Source organism: Pinus tabuliformis, chromosome 1_1, assembly GCF_031772625.1.
Source record: "Pinus tabuliformis cultivar Carrire ecotype Pingquan chromosome 1_1, CPIR1, whole genome shotgun sequence".
In the NCBI taxonomy this organism is placed as follows: domain Eukaryota; kingdom Viridiplantae; phylum Streptophyta; class Pinopsida; order Pinales; family Pinaceae; genus Pinus; species Pinus tabuliformis.
This window is the reverse complement of record NC_142297.1, coordinates 470,993,160-471,011,205: the sequence shown is the minus strand read 5'-3', so window position 1 is coordinate 471,011,205 and position 18,046 is coordinate 470,993,160. Positions and strand designations below refer to the sequence as shown.

The window sequence follows — 18,046 nt, the reverse complement described above, 5'->3', positions numbered from 1 at the left end:
GTGGTAAGAGGTCGAAACATATATTAGAGCTTGTGCACAGTGATGTGTTTGGACCTGTGAAGGTTCCATCACTGGGTAAGTTTGTGTACTATGTATCATTTATAGATGACTTCTCAAGGAATACATGGATATATTTCCTTAAGAAGAAATCTGAAGTCTTTGACAGGTTTAAAGAATTTAAGGCTCTGGAGGAAAACCAGACAGAGAAGAAGATAAAGGTGCTGAGGACAGATAACGGTGGAGAGTTTTGCAATAAGGAATTTGAAGAATTCTGTAAGAAGTGTGGTATAGCAAAACATAAGACTACTCCATATACACCTCAACAAAATGGAGTTGCAGAAAGAATGAACAAGACGTTGATGGAAAGGGAAATAAGCATGCTCAGTGGTGTCGGGTTAGGACAGGAATTCTGGGCAGAGGCGGTCGAGACAACATGTTACCTGGTCAATAGATCACCTTCATCAGTGTTGGAGGATAAGACTCCACAAGAGGTATGGACTGGTAAGAAACCCTCTCTTTCACATCTGAGGGTATTTGGATGTGATGCATATGTACATGTTCCAAAGGAGAAATGAACCAAATTGGATAGTAAATCTGAAAAGTGCATCTTTATTGGGTATAAGGATGGTTTAAAGGGTTATAAGCTTTGGAACCCAGTAACAAGGAAGGTTGTGTATAGCCGAGATGTGGTGTTCAAAGAGGTGAAAGATGTTATTAAACATGAAGTCCAACCAAAGGAACCTAATAAGATAGAGTTTGAGCTAAAGGAGGAAGAATGAGACTCTACAGCAGAGGAGGAATCAGAAGATGAAGAGCCACAAACTCCGAGTGTGAGAAGATCAATTCGAGAGAAAAGGCAGCCAAAAAGGTTTAGTCCATTTGCTTTCTGTTCAAATTTTGCTTTATCTATTACTCATGATGATCCCAGAACTGTGAAGGAAGTAGTAGATTCAGAGGATGGAAAACTTTGGAAACAGGTCATGGTTGATGAAATGGCATCTTTGCACAAAAATGAGGCTTGGGATCTGGTGGAGTTGCCGGCTAGAAGGAAACCCATTGGCAGCAAATGGGTGTTCAAGAAGAAGACAAATGCAGAAGAAAAGGTGGATCAATACAAAGCTCGGTTGGTAGCAAAAGGTTATTCCCAGGTGTCAGGAATTGATTTTGGTGATATTTTTTCTCCTGTTGCCAAGGTAGCTTCTATTAGATTAATTGTATATGTTGCTATTGATTTTGATTTTGAGGTAGAACAGATGGATGTGAAGACAACATTTCTTCACGAGGATCTGGAAGAGGAGATCTACATGAAGCAACCTAAAGGCTTTGCGGTGAAGGGTAAGAAAGAACTGGTATGCAAGTTAAATAAGTCTCTGTATGGGTTAAAACAGTCACCAAGGATGTGGTATTAGAAATTTGATACATTTATACGGGGACTTGGCTTCACCAGAAGCAAAGCAGATCACTGTGTGTTTTTTAAATTAATTGGTGACCGTGTTATTTATCTGGTCTTGTATGTGGATGATATGTTGTTGGTTGGAAATGACAAAGAAATTATCCAGGATTTGAAGACCCATTTGTCCTCCAAATTCGACATGAAAGATCTTGGTGTTGCAAACTATATTTTGGGCATGGAAATTAAAAGAGATCGGACAAAGAGGAAGCTCTAGTTAAACCAGAGGAAGTATGTCGAGACAATATTGCAGAGGTTTAATACACAGGATAGTAAACTGGTGAAGGTTCCTATTCCTGTAGGTGTAAAGTTATCTGCTGAACAGTGTCCCAAGACACAAGAAGAGGAAGAGGATATGTCTCGTGTTCCATATGCAAGTGCCGTCAGTAGCCTGATGTATGCGATGGTTTGTACTAGACCAGACATTGCACATGCAGTGGGAGTATTGAGCAGGTTTACATCAAAACCAGGGAAGGAGCATTGGACAGTAGTGAAGCTGGTTTTCAGGTATTTGCGTGGCACTAGTGATTATGGTTTGTGCTACCAAAGAAGACCGAGATTGGACAGAGTTATGGATATTCGTGCCTTTGTTGATGCGGACTGTGCTAGAGATCTGGGTCAGAGAAGATCTACAAGTGGGTATGTGTTTAACCTATTTGGAGGTCCAGTCAGTTGGATGAGTAAGAAACAATTTGTAGTGGCACTATCAACTATAGAGGCAGAATACATGGCAGCCACTCATGCAAGCAAGGAAGCAGTTTGGTTGCATAGATTGTGTTCAAGTATGGGGTTAGTACAGGGAGCTATAAGGATAGACTCTGACATCCAAAGTGCAATTTTCTAGAAAAAGAGCCCTGCTTACCATTCAAAGACAAAGCACATTGATGTTCAGTATCACTTTGTGAGGGATATGATAGAAGACAAAAAGGTGTTGCTGGTAAAGGTGGACACTTTGAAGAATACTGCAGATGCATTGAAAAAATCTGTGAGCTCTAAGAAGTTCTCTTGGTGTAGAGAAACAATGGGCATTGCAGGGATGGATAAATGACTAAGCTCTCTTGTGGCCCCATGTGGAAAGAAAACAACAAGTGGGAGAATGTTGGGTTGTGTTATATTCTTTCCATGACTAGCCCACGTAGTTAACCGGGGGGTTAGAAGGGGGGCGGAGCCCCCCCTTCATTGTGCCGATTGCGTAGCGGGGGGGATCATAGGGGGCTTTATGGGTGTAGGTAACCCCACTCTATGGGGTCTAGGGCAGCGCCCTGGAAAATTTTGTTTTTGGACTCCATATTAGGTTGGGCGGACCTACCTATGGTTTTGTGCATGATTTTTCGCACATGGTTTTGGAGGCGATGGTTTTTGGTCCATGGTTTTGAACGCGATGGTTTTTGGTCCATGGTATTGGATGCTTCGGCATGCATAAATATGTATTGTAACATTGAAATGAACATAATGAAAAATCAAGCTGGTAGTCCTGCTTTTGGGATCTAGGGGAAAATATCTGTGTATATGTGTTTTATGTGTTATGCTCTCGCATTGTTTATTTTTTGTGTTTTAGAATTAATATGCAGGTAGTTTTTGTATGGGGTTAAAACCTACAAGATAAGACGTTATTCTTGACACCATGATAGAGTAAAGACCAATGGTTTTTAAGTTCACTTTTAAATATTTTCGTCAATTGTGTGGAAAAAAGGGAATGACATCTGTTTCAAAAGGAATCAACAATCAAAGGGAACAACAGTGGCAGTTAAAGGAACAAAAAATTGTGCCAAATGGAACAACAACTGTGTGGAAGGGAACAACAACTGTGCCGAAGGGAACAACAACTGCGATAAAGGGAAAAATAGTTGCAATAAATGGAACAACAACTATGTTGGAGGAGGAGATGGCGCTCCATCGGTTTTCTTACCCTAGCCGTAACTCGGATTACGGCTAACTGCAGACGTCATAATCCCCCAGGCTCCCTCCGCAACCAGCTGCCCTCACCTGCACCTGCTCCTGATTATCGACGGTTACAGTCTACTGTTCCTAGGCTCAGCATGGAGGGAATGGACTTGGATGCAGTGGATTATTCACTGGACCCTTACCCAGAACAACCCATTTTCTGCCACCCAAACCCTAAGCCGACACTCGCTCACTCCACAGCACCGTCCTGCTCGAACCCGTCGCTGATTGTCTCCCTCCTCGGGCTAACTGCTTCCACCCTCCACATCACGACCCTCTCCATTGACTCCCCTACCCTAGACTCCCCCTTGCTATCTCCGGGAACCCTCAACCTCCTGGCTACTTGCTCATCCCCTCCCTTTGATCCCTCGCCCCCTGTGGATCATCTCTTCTCTACCAATCCTTCCTCCCACCCAGGTTGTGAGATTCTGGTGGTAGCTGAGACATAGACGGTAAATCTCACTACTCCTAGCAGTTGCGTGGCGGCACACGTCTTGGCCCCTCCTTCAGGATGCTTCGAAACCCCTGTAATCAGGGTAAGATCTGCGGCTCAACAATCCCAGCATGAAACTCTGAGCCCCTCGGACCCATTGCAGGATCATCCAACAACATCGAGAACAGGAAAAAGGAAAGAAAAGTGTGTAAAGGCCTCAGGAAAGGACTACACCATCAAATTTGGGGAAGGACTCACCATGGGAGAAGTTGCAGACAAGGCAGGGAAAGTTCTGGTGGGTAGGGTTCGAGGAAGAACCTACTCGACAGAACGACTGGGGTTATGGGTAAAAGAAATTTGGGGGAAGATCTTCATACAACTCCTAGAAGTACAGATCCTCCCACGAGGATGGTTTGCGCTCCACTTCGCCCTTGAAGAATACACAAACATGGCGCTCACCCGGTATTGGCACATTGAAATGGCCCCTGTACTGCTTAAAAGATGGAGCCCTCTTTTTGACCCAGAAAGAGAAAAGATCGGCGGTGGACCCCTATGGGTGCGATTACTTGGTTTTACCCTTCAATACTGGTCAGAAGAGGTATTTGTGCGAATTGGGAACACCCTAGGCACATTTCTGGATTATGATAAATCCATTATCCAGTCCAAGAATCGCACTCTAGCTCACATCCTAGTGCACCTGGATACTCGGGAGGGTTTGGAGGAAAATATTACACTTCAATGGCAGAATTTTACTAGGGTTCAAATTCTAGATTACGAGGGAGTGCCATTCAGATGCCGCCACTGCCACAAGGTTGGGCATCGGTATAAGGAATTCCCTCTGGTGCAAAAATTCCCTGAAGCAACAATGGAAAAAGAGGGTGGGATTGGCAAGGCCTTTGCAAACAACCCCAAGAAGACTCCGTCAGCAGCACCCTCCCCGATAGAGAAATCGAACATAGTTCAGTAAGCTCAGTTATCTTTGGGCTGCTCCTTGCAACCTCCATCTTCATCACTGACTCGAGCTAGGGCAGCAACTGAAGCGGCTCGTACCTCGGATATTTCTCTTCCTCCTCTCCCTGTTTTATCTTCTACTTATGCATACCCTGCACACCATCTGCATAATGCATCTATATTAGATCAAACCACCATCCCCCCTCCCATCCCTTGTCCCCTGTACTCCCATCAGTCGGTTTTTTCTACTACCTCCCACCGGAGGCATCCGCAAATCCATCCCATTAACTTCTGTCCCTCCCCACTCTTACAACCTACACCCTCACTCCCTCTCATTTGAATCTCCCTCTCAACTCTCTAGCCTTGGCCTATCCATTCCCTCGATCCCCCTTAAACCTCTCTGTGGCTGCAAATCCTATCTCTCGCATGCTATCCTTCGGGCAAGGGCTGAGGTGGCCTCTGGAAGGCAATCTTCCTTAGATCGGGTTCTTAGAGCAGTGAACACCCATGATATGTTACCCCCATGAAGTGTCTATCCTTCAATTGCAGGGGCATGGCTAGCTCGCCCAAAAAACTAGCCCTCCGAAGGCTCTTCGAATATGAGCCTGTTGACATCATATTTCTTCAAGAAACCCTTGGTGAAGCTAAACACATTAACAATATCCTGGGGAACCTGAACCCAGGATGGGACTTTTTCTCCCTAGATGCAGTCAAGAGGTCTGGAGGTCTGGCTCTAGGTTATAATCCTCATTCCATCAACCTAAAATCTGCTTGGGGAGGGCAGGGTTTCATTGGGATAGATATCTTCTCTACTGAGATGGGAATGGATCTATGATTCATCAATGTATATGGGCCTTGCCAGGGGCAGGAGGTTTTCTAGAATCAACTCCTAAATCTCTCCATCACCTCGCCTGATAACATCATTATGGGTGGAGACCTAAACTTTTCCATTGGATTTAGTGAGTCTTGGGGTTCATCGACTCAGATCGACCCGCTCTCTGTTACCATGGAAAACCTCCTGGATCAGGCACATCTGACAGATATCCCCATGAACAGACCTTTGCCCACTTGGAGGAACATGAGAGTGGGGGAGGTGGCTTTAGCCAGAAGGCTGGACAGATTCTTATTAAAGACCCCGATGATACAACGCTTATCCCACTATAGGCAATGGGTCGGCTCAGGAGGTATCTCTGATCACTCACCTATCTACTTAGAAATCATTGGCCCTTCTATAAAGCCCAAGGCTTCGTACAAATTCAACTCAACTTGGCTTTAGGACCCCTCCTACTCCAAACTGGTCTCAGATTTCTGGCTGGAAAACCCTCCCACAAGGGGTCACACCCGAGCTGAAGGATTTTGTTATAATCTTCTGCAACTCAAGAAATTAACTATCCAATGGGCAAAGGAAAAAACCCTAAAGGATGACAATACCCTCGCCACTGTTGAGTCTTCTTTGGCCCTCCTTATGGATGACCGGAACAGGGGTTTCTTATCTGCAGAAGCCAAGATCCATCTTATTGAATTAGAAAATCAAAGGGCAAAAATATTGAAGGAAAGAGAGGAAACTTGGTGACTCAAGAGCAGAGCGCTCTAGCTAAAAGCAGGAGACGAGAACACGAGCTTCTTTCAGAACTATGCCAAGGGGAGGAAAGTCTCAAACACTATCTGGAAGATGCCCACACAGGACGGAGGCATAGCTAATACTTTCAATCACCTCTCTCAGCTAGGTATATCACACTTTCAACAACTTTATAAGGAACCCCCAGCTACAAACCTTGCTGACATTATTCAATTAGCAGGGAATTTCCCAAGTTTTGTAGACCTGGAATCAATAGACGAGTTAACTGCACCTGTCACTGCAGAAGAACTTGAAGGGACTCTAAAATGGTTTAACAAAGACAAAAGTCCTAGTTCGGATGGATGGACTATCGAATTCTATCTAGATTTTTATGAACTTATTGGGAATGATCTCCTCAATGTAGTTGAAGAATGCAAGATCACAGGAAAAATGTATGAGGCCATCAATTCTACCTTTATTGCCTGTTATGCTCTTAACCTGCAAAGCAATACCCAAACATAGAATTTGTGAAGAAAAGATACCGAGAACACAGAATATGCGAAGAAAATATACCCAGAACACAGAATAGCAATGATTTTATTATTCAGAGAGAAATGTTCACAGGCCTCTTCGAGGGGGCAACCTCCAATAGAGCAGAGCTCGATTACAAAACAAGACACAATGCTCCTCGTAGGGAGTCTCTATCCTTTATATATGACTCATACATGCAATACCACGGGCCAATATCGTGGGTTTTATTAATACCATCTATCTAATACTACTGCCCATTTACCATCTATCTAATACTACCGCCCATTTGCAACTAATTGTGGTCCCGTCATTAATTGCGGGTTAACCACTTACAAATATTAATATGGGCTTTATTGACTCTTGACTATGACGTGATCCCATGACATAAATAAGGGGGTTAGGGTGGGACCCTAACATGCCCTCCCCCTTAAGACTAGCCTTGTCCTCAAGGCTAAAGCTGCGGAAACTGCTGAAGAATAGTGGTTGGTTCCCAAGTTGCATCTTCCGGAGAGGTGTCTTTCCATTTGACGAGGACCTCCTTAAGCATGCGGCCACGCAAGTGCTTGTCTCGTGTGTCTAGAACCTGTTCCGGTTGAAGCCAGATTGATCCTTCTTCGTCCAATTCAGGTAGACTGGTTTGAACTCGGCAATTGTTCCCAATCACTTTCTTGAGGCACGATACATGGAAAACTGGGTGGATTTTTGCTGTAGGTGGCAAAGCCAACTTGTAAGCCACTTCTCCAATGTGCTGAAGTACTTGGTATGGTCTGTAGAATTTTGGAGAGAGCTTTTGACAACCCTTGTCTTTGAGTGATGTTTGCTTATATGCTTGCAGCCTCAAAAAGACCTGATCCCCTTCTTGAAATTGGCGCTCTGAGCGATGTTGGTCAGCCTGTTGCTTCATACGGTTCTGAGCTTGATGAAGATTCTCGCGCAGATGGGCGAGCATGGTTGCGCGGTGTTGTAGGAGTTGATCCACAGATTGTACTTTGGAGCACCCCTTGAGATAAGAAGTAGGGGAAGGCGGAAGTTTTCCATAGACTGCTTCATAGGGAGTCATTTTGGTGGTGGCATGATAGTTGGTGTTATACCACCATTCCGCCAGAGGTAACCACTGTACCCAAAGGTGTTGTTTTTCTGAAGTGAAACACCTAAGGTAGGTTTCTAGACACTTGTTGACGGCTTCGGTTTGACCATCTGTTTGCGGATGATATGAAGTACTGAGTTTGAGTTGAGTGCCTTGTATTCTGAAGAGCTCCTGCCAAAAATTACTGGTGAAGATTGGGTCGTGGTCGGACACAATAGAAGTGGGCATGCCATGCAATTTGAAGATCTGATCCATGAAAGTTTGAGCAACCAAAGTGGGTGTGAATGGTTGGGGTAGGGCGCAGAAATGAGCATACTTCGACAGTCGGTCCACAACCACCATGATGACTGACTTGTTCCCGGACTTTGGAAGACCTGTAATGAAATCCATGGAGACCTCCGTCCAAATTGACGCCAGAATGGGCAATGGTTGTAATGTGCCTGGTGTGTTGACGGTTTCCCCTTTGTGGTGTTGAAAGACGTCACATTCTGCTACGAAAGTAAGGATATCCTGTTTCATGCCTGCCCAAAAAAATTATCTTCTGGTGCGAGCATATGTCTTCTGAAAGCCCGAATGTCCTGCAATGGGAGATGAGTGCAATTCTGCCAAAATGCGACTTTTGAGGGTGGATGTTGGTGCTATTACGACTCTGTCCTTGTAGCGAAGAATATCATTCTGCCACGAGTAGCCCTTGCTGGAATTAGGATCTATCTGCAATTGAGAAATGAGTTGGGAGAGCCTGGGATGTGAAAACCATTCCTTGCGAGCCTCTTCAATCCAGTCTGGAATGGGGAGGGAAATTGCGAGCAGAGTACTTTCCTCTTCAAATTGGCGCGACAATGCATCTGCTACCCTGTTGTCTTTCCCTTTCTTGTAAATGATCTCATAATCATATCCTAGCATTTTGGCTAACCATTATTTTGTTGTGGGGAAGATAGGCGTTGCTCCAAAAAATATTTAAGACTGTGATGATCTGTGCGGATTTGGAAACGTCGCCCCAACAAGTAAGGTCGCCAGGTCTCGACTGCATGTAAGATGGCCATCATTTCCTTCTCGTAGGTAGATTGGCCCAGATTCCTCCCACTTAGTTGTTGGCTGGTGAATGCCAATGGTCGCCCTTCCTGCATTAAGACCGCTCCAATACCTGTTCCCGAAGCATCAGATTCAATGACAAATGATTTGGTGAAGTCCAGTAGTGCTAAGACGGGAGTGGAACACATGGCGGTTTTGAGAGCGGTAAATGCCTGTTGTGCTTCTTCGTTCCAGAAGAAGGAATTTTTCTTTAGGAGTTGCGTTAGGGGCTTTGCTATGCGGCCATAGTTGCGGACAAATTTACGATAATAGCTTGTGAGACCCAAAAATCCTCTCAAGCTTTTCAAGGTCTTAGGTTGAGGCCATTCTTGCATTGCCTGGATCTTTTTGGGGTCCACCTTGACACCTTCACGCCCCACAATGTGGCCCAAATACTCAACTTCTTCCATGCCAAACGAACACTTAGACATCTTGACAAATAATTTATGCGTGCGGAGCAGTTGCAAGAGTAGATCTACATGCTGAAGATGTGCCGCCCAAGTGCCACTATAGATGAGGATGTCATCGAAGAAGACAAGGACAAATTTTCTGAGATATGGTTTGAGGAGGTGATTCATAAGGATCTAAAAAGTAGAGGGGGCATTACAGAGACCAAATGGCATGACTAGGAACTCATAATGGCCTTCATGAGTTCTGAAAGCTGTCTTGGGAATGTCGACTTCCTTCATGCGAATTTGGTGGTAGCCTGAGCGAAGATCCAACTTAGTGAAGAATTGATCCCCATTGAGTTCGTCCAGCAAATCGTCAACCACTGGGATGGGAAATTTATCTTTGACTGTTAACTTATTGAGGGCCCTGAAGTCTGGACACATCCGCCACTCCCCATCTTTCTTGAGGACCATGACCACTGGAGATGAATAAGGACTAATGCTGGGACGAATGACACCTGCTCCCAACAATTCCTTGATGATTTTTTCTATTTCATTCTTTTGGGTGAACGGATATCTGTATGGCCGCACATTTGGGGGTTGGGCCCCTGGAACCAATGTGATGCTATGATCATGTTCCCCTCGCGAGGGTGGAAGCTCATGAGGCTTGTCAAAGACCGTCCAATGTTTATTTAAAATCTGTTGCATCTCAGGATGAATTGGCGGAGACATGGTGTCTACTACCTGGATGGCATTAAATTGAGCTACCACTCCATGATGGCCCTTTTTTAACAATTTTTCCATCCTATGTGAGCTGATGATAGAGGGGGCTCCCACCTGTAGTCCACGGAGGGTATGTGTGGAGTTGTTCTACTTAAAACTCATATATAACTCCTGGAAATCCATGGTGATTGGCCCAAGAGTGCGGAGCCATTCCGCGCCGAGGACAATGTCGCAACCCCCCATGTGTACTGCAAACATGTGGGTTTTCAATTGATAATCCCCCATTTGAATTTTGACATTTTCACAGCGACCTTCACATTTCATTGTGCCCCCATCTGCAATCTGGACTTGGAAGTTAGAAATTGCCCGGACGAAACAATGTGCTGCTTCAGCGATCTTTTGGTGGATGAAATTATGGGTACTTCCACTATCAATCAAGACTACTACTGGGCGATGTTTAAGAAAACCCCTGATTTTGAGAGTTTGCGGGGAAGAAATTCCTGCCAATGCATTTAGCGAAATAATTGGTTCATCAGATACAATCTCCTGTTGGTTATCTTCTTCGATCACCTCTGGTTCCTCAAGTGGTGGATCTTCCTCGGTGGAGCTGTAGTCAGTGGCATCTATTTGAAAAAACTTGTGCTCTTTGCATTTATGACTTGGGGAATATTTTTCATCACAGTAGTAACATAGTCCTTGCTTCCTTCTTTCGGCCATTTCCGCAGGTGACACCTTTTGAATCTTAAGTGTCTGAGTCATATTGGGAGCCTGTGAGGGACGACCTTTAGCGGGGAAGTTGGGGCGGCTGGATTGGGTTGTTAATGCACGTTCCACCTTACGGGCTACCTGGCAAGCCTCTATCCATGTGGAAGGGTGGTGGAGTAGAACCTGAGCTTTGATGGCTTCTTTAAGACCGCTGATAAAGCATTCCATGTAGAACTCATCTGTGAGACCCTTAGTGCAGAAGGCTAAGGCTTCAAAAGCAGTAATATATTCCTCCACTGTACCTGTCTGTCGGAGCTTAGTGAGACGCCCCAAAAAAGAGTCTTACTGTTCAAAGCGACTGCGAAGAGTTTTGGCAAATTGGGCCCAATTCTGAAAATGTCCATTGCAACGCTGATGCCATTCCTTCCATTGCCATCGTTCATTGTCCAAGTACATGGTGCCCACCATAAGCTTAGTCCCCTCATCTGTGATATGATTCAATTGGAAATACTGCTCCATTTGTGCTAGCCATGCGGACGTGTGAGAACCGTCAAATTTCTGCATATCCAACTTGGGAGGTCGCTGACTGGGTGGTGGATGGGAGTGCCAAACGTGAGGAGAGTGGCTAGACTCACCCTCATGGTATTCATGGCCATTATACGCCTCCTCGTGGGCTGGCTTCTTGCCCTTTGGGAATGCCTGCTGTAACTGGTTACTTATTCCTTTAAACTCAAGTTCTATGTGGTTACTCATTCCTTGAAGCTCAAGTTCGATCTTGTGCACCGTAGTTTGGAGGGAGTTCACATGGTTTTCAATTTGGTCGATCCTTTCATTGGCCATCTCTTGAGCGCGAGTTTCTACCATACACCAACCTGATGAAAAATTGGGACCGCCTAAAATTTTTTACTAAGAAATTGAATGGTACCACCTTGCTCAGCTCGTCGTCCTGATACTGATGGGCTAGGTCACCAATAAGCGCCCCGGAAGATCTCAGACTCTTTTTTTTATTTGGAAAACTCCTAACGGAGTTTTACTCCTTCCTGATCAATACTGCAGTCGCCAATTCCTCAAAATGTCAATGCCGCCAAAAGTCCTGCGAAAATTATATCCAGGTACAGGAACCCTTCACAACTACTCCGATCTGGTGGATCTGAGAGATCTGAATGGTGGAACAACTGCTGCTGCTGATCTGGAATATCCGATCTGGTGGATCTGAGAGATCTGAATGTTGGAACAACTGCTGCTGCTGATCTGGAATATCCGATCTGGTGGATATGAGAGATCTGAATGGTGAAACAACTGTTGCTGCTGATCTGGAATAGATGATGTGTGATCCCCCGATTGAAAGGGAACTATGGTCTTGGGTAGTGTCAGGTGCTACAAATCGCAATATACATAAGGGTCTGACAGTAGTACTCGGCCCAATGTTTCAGGGCTCTAACTAAGGAGGATCGACCGTACCCTTAGCCGTACAACCCGACTACCCTATCGTATGGGCGAGTAATCTCTCCGAGTGCTGTTCTCGGTGTACTATAGCCACAAGACGGCCGAAGGTTTATCTATGGCGAGGTTTCAAGGGAGCTAGGGGGCTTCCTATATACCCAAAGGGTACGTGGAAGACAGTCCGTGCGCGGTTCTGTCTAATGCGCTACTACTCGAAGGGGTACCCACAGGGGTTACAAGGGAGTCCAACAGACGTGACCACCTCTTGTATTTCCTGCGTGCATGCCTCCCAAAATCCGCAGGTTTATGCGCTTAACGATAGATCCCGTGGTTTAAAGACGCCGGAACATGTCTCTAGCCAAAAAAAAAAATTGCTAAAATTTGGAGATCCCACCGAGCCCTGGAAAGTGCTCTGATACCACTTGTTATGCTCTTAACCTGCAAAGCAATACCCAAACATAGAATTTGCGAAGAAAAGATACCGAGAACACAGAATATGCGAAGAAAATATACCCAAAACACAGAATAGCAATGATTTTATTATTCAGAGAGAAATGTTCACAGGCCTCTTCGAGGGGGCAACCTCCAATAGAGCAGAGCTCGATTACAAAACAAGACACAATGCTCCTCGCAGGGAGTCTCTATCCTTTATATATGACTCATACATGTAATACCACGGGCCAATATCGTGGGTTTTATTAATACCATCTATCTAATACTACCGCCCATTTACCATCTATCTAATACTACCACCCATTTGCAACTAACTGTGGTCCTATCATTAATTGCGGGTTAACCACTTACAAATATTAATATGGGCTTTATTAACTCTTGACTATGACGTGATCCCATGACATAAATAAGGGGGTTAGGGTGGGACCCTAACATTGCCCTTATTCCAAAATCTGACTCCCCTTCATCTTTCAATGATTTTCGACTAATCTCTCTCTGCAATACCCTTTACAAAATCATTGCTAAGATCATTGCAAATCGGCTCCGTCCCATACTCTCCCACCATATCTCCCCTGAGCAATTTTCTTTCCTTCAAGACCGCCAAATCCATGAGGCCATAGGAACTGCACAGGAGGCCATACACTCTATCAAAGTAAAAAATATGAAAAGCATTATCCTCAAGATTGACCTTGCAAAGGCATTCGATCGTGTTAGCTGGCTCTACATAAAGATGATTCTGATCCATCTAGGTTTCCCTGTCGCTTTCACAGAATGGATCATGTGCTGCATCAATTCGGCATCCTTCAGTGTCCTCATAAATGGATCTGCTTCCCAATTCTTCCATGCTGAACGGGGTCTCCGACAAGGATGCCCTCTCTCTCCCCTTCTGTTCCTAATCATGATGGAGGGGCTCAACAGGCTCATCAAATCCGCAAAAAGGGAAGGCAAACTTAAAGGACTGAAAATGAGTGACCTCTGTCACCTCACACACCTCCTTTTTGTTGATGATGTCCTGATCTTTCTGGATGGCAGCATCCGGGACTCTACTACCTTCCATGACATCCTTACTCTCTTTGCAAAAGCCACTGGTATGGTCGCAAACCAATCCAAATCAACTATCACTCTGACACACACCTCCCCTCAGGAAGACAGAATCACCCTCCATTTCTTCCACTATCAATTGCATAATCTCAAAAATGGCCTAAAATACCTGGGGTTCTGGATCAAACCTCATAGCTACCAGATTGCTGACTGGATCTGGTTAGTGATCAAAATCGAGAAAAGACTGAAAATTTGGAATCATAGATTTCTTTCCAGAGCAGGGTGCCTTGTCCTCATCAAATCTGTGCTAGAAGCCACACCTGTGTACTGGATGTCGCTTTCCTGGATCCCTCGGGGAATACTTGCCTGTATTCAATAGATATGTTGCAGATATCTATGGAACGGACAAAAAGAAGGAAAAACTTTTGCTTGGGTGAGCTGGAAGAAAATTGCCCTACCAAAAAAATGGGGGGGCTGGGGACTAAAGGATCTGTCTGTATTTGCACAAGCCCTTGTAGCCAAGATGAGCTGGACACTTCTCACTACTCAGAATCTTTGGACTACGGTTACATACCATAAATACATTTGGCTGCAGCAAATCTTGGATTGGGTTCACCTACCAGCTTGGCCACGAACGGGCATCTCTATAGTCTGGAAAACAATTCTACAAACTATGCCTTTCATCAGATCTGGTCTGGCTTGGCGCATAAATGATGGCAACTCAGTGTGCATCAGTATTGATCCATGGATTGGGGGAGGAAACAGTTACCAGCTCCCACCTGACCTGACTCAATTTCTACAACAAAGGAACATCAATGTGATCGCACAAATTGTTGATCGTGAACACAACACTGTCTTCAATCAGAAATGGAGGTCTGCTCAAAATGTGGGTATACCTATACAGTGGCAACAGAACTGGGAAGGGTACCTAAATGCTTTGACTAAGGCTCATGTGCGTATAAAAGATGGCCTAGATGAACTCGTTTGGACACTAGTTGAGCATGGTAAATATACCCCAAAACTCGGTTATATCTCCCTCCTCTCGGATCACAAACCAGAGATTACAAAAGAATGGTGGCGACAGATTTGGAAGCTGAAAACACCTCCGTGGGCCCGACTATTCATGTGGAGTGTCCTCAGCAATAAAACCCCCACAGGAGACTCCCTCTTGCACAGATCTATATATGGTCTGAATTGGTGTGTCTTGTGCAAACAAGACTCTGAATCAAATGAGCATCTGTTCCTGCTCTGTCCTATCATCGTCCAGCTCTGGCAAGCTATTACTCAACTACTCTCCATACATGATACATGGCAGGGACCCTCAATTCTACAAGCCTGGAACACTTGGTTCGCAGTGCACCAGGGCTCTAAAAAACAATGTCTCCCCCTCATCCTCTGCTGGACTATATGGCTCACCCGGAATCACATCATTTTTAATGAAGCAACTGTTCATTGGCCTCTCATCATAGCCAAGGCTGTGGCAGCCTATCATGACATTCTGGAAGTTGATAACTCCCACATCTGTCGAACTACCTCCCCGGTCTGATTGAAAAATCCCGGCCATGGGCTTTTTTCGATGGCACAGCTCAAAGCCATGGATGTGGAGGGGGCTTCATCCTGTATATTTCTGAACAACACTATTTCAAAGTTCAAATGGGATTGGGGGAGGGGACAAACAATTATGCCGAGCTAATTACCCTCAGACATCTACTGCACTTTGCTTTAGCTCATGATTGCACAACCATTCAAATTCTTGGGGATTCAAAAATCATTATCAACTGGTTCAACAATAAAAATCATTGTCATGCTATTTCACTTCGAAATATATTGGATGAAGTCATCACCTTCAAAGCAACTTTTAACACAATTTCTTGTCATCATATATACAGGGAATATAACGAAGGTGCTGACAGGCTTTCCAAGGAGGCCATGCTATTATACGAGGCTTGTGGATAATCACGAAACAGATGGGAGCTGAACATTACCAATACCATCACTACCCTTATATAGATCATGAATATCATAGGGTGGAAAGGCCCTAATTTTTGTTGGTTTTTTTTGGTTTCTCATAAAAACTATGTATATTTTTTGACGATATATGGCACAACAGAATGAATACCTCTGCGAGGATATTATGTACAGGATAAACTTTAATGAACAATTCACAGTGAATGGCATTCACCAACAAATTTACTCATATTTATTTTGAAATGGCCATGGGCCAATAGACATGCATATGCCTTGGGCATCTACTACATGTAATTTTTCCACATAATGAAAGATTACAATTTTTCCTTTGGAAAAAAAAATGGAACAACAACTCTAATAAAGGGAACAACAGTCACGATAAAGGGAACAAAAACTGTGATAAAGGGAACAACAGTTGTGATAAAGTCTTTTATCCCCTTTTTCTTATAAGGAAAAGGACAAGGAAAGAAAAAAAGAGAGAGAGAGAAAAAAAGAAAAGAAAAACTTAATCGACTCTAAAAAAAATATATATAGTATATACAAGATGATAAAGAAAATCAGATTTTTAAAGAGATGGAGCTGCTGGGTTGCCACCCCAGTTAGCTATAATCTGGAAAGTAGGATCATTACTTACCTCATGATAGAAAGACTCCTTCGTGAGTGGTTGGTGGTAGAGGCATAATCGATGTCCATTTACTAAAAAAGAGGTACCAGATCCATCAATAGTGTTTAGAGTTATGGTACCATTATTGTGGACTTCTTTGATTTCATATGGCCCGAGCCACCTTGTCTGTAATTTCCCTGGAAAATCCTAAAACCTAGAATCATATAGCAACGCCCAATCGCCTTTTTGGAATGATTTCTTTTTAATCAGTCGATCATGCCATTTAGCTCTTTGTTGTTGTATAATAGTAGTGCATTCGATAGCAAATAGACGTGCTTCATCTAACTCATTAAGTTGTTGTAGGCACTGTGTTTGTGCTTCTGTCAAATCTATTCCAATTTCCCTTGCAGACTTGAGAGTTTTTATTTTGAATTCTATTGGAAAAATCGGTTCTTTGCCGAAGACAAGGTGATATGGCAAGTGACCAACAATGTTCCACCATGATAAGCCCATAGGGCTTCTAGAAGCTTGGCTGCTCAATTTCGACGATTTGCAGATACAATTTTAGTTATAATTGCCTCTAGGACTTTGTTAGTGCTTTCCAATTGTATGTTTTCTTGGGGGTGATATGGAGAAGTAACTCTATGCTTAATATGATAGTTCTGGAGGGTGGCCAAAATTTTATGTCTTGTAAATTGTGGCCCTCCGTCTATTATTACTTCCCTTGGTAATCTGTATCGCACAAATAGTTCGAACAGGAAATTAATCACTGCCTCCTCCGTGGCTCTTGGAAAAGCTACTACTTCGACCCATTTAGTTACGTAATCCGTGCAAACCAATATGTACACTTTCTGATTTGATGGTGGGTTGAAGGGGCCGACAAAATCCAGCACCCATCTTTCAAATGGTTCCACCACCACTTGCGGTTGTAAGGGAATTTTGTCAGCTTGGCCAGGACGGCCCATCCGTTGACAACTATCACAAGCTTGAACATACCTTTTTGCATCCTTAAATATTGTGGGCCAATAATAGCCCATTTGAAGAACTTTATGTCCAGTCTGGCGGTCTGCAAAGTGTCCTCCATAGGGTTCGTCATGGCAAGCCCTTAGAATGTCATAAAATTCATCCTCTCTGATGCACCTTCAGATTTGAAAATCAGAACCAGTGTGGAAAAGATAACCACTGATCTAGGAAAAGCATGCGCTGCACTGTATGATCAATTTCCTTTCTCGTGGTGACATATGTGTTGGAAATTTCCCTACCGCCAAGTAATTTGCCACATCAACATACCACGATGTTTTTATTATTACTACGAATAGGTGCTCGTTCGGAAATTGGTCGTCTATTGGCTGACAGTCGTCTACCTTAGGTACTTGAGATAGGAAATCTGCCACAAAATTTTATTTTCCTGGTCGATCCTTAATGGTGATATCAAATTCCTACAACAACAATAACCATCAAGTCACCTGGCCATTAGTAATGGGTTTATTAGCTAAATATCTAATAGCAAAGTGATCAGTGTACAGAAAAACTGGATAGCCTGTTATATAATGTCGGAATTTATTGATAGCATGCATAACAAATAATTTATTTATTCATTTATTATTTTTATTTTTCTGTAGAGTTTAATTCGTCAAGAGTGAGGTTTTTGCTAATATAATAGATAGCATAAGGTTTCTTGTCTTCCTCTTGTCT

At 43.9% G+C, this 18,046-nt stretch overlaps 1 protein-coding gene across 1 annotated transcript; it reads left to right on the top strand.

Moving 5' to 3' along the window:
* Nucleotides 1–4,086: 4,086 nt before the first annotated feature.
* On the top strand, nucleotides 4,087–4,794 carry LOC149213795 (uncharacterized). The gene has a single exon (XM_089389152.1). It carries the CDS (start codon nucleotides 4,087–4,089, stop codon nucleotides 4,792–4,794), a length of 708 nt encoding a protein of 235 aa, XP_089245278.1.
* The last annotated feature ends 13,252 nt before the right edge of the window (nucleotides 4,795–18,046 follow it).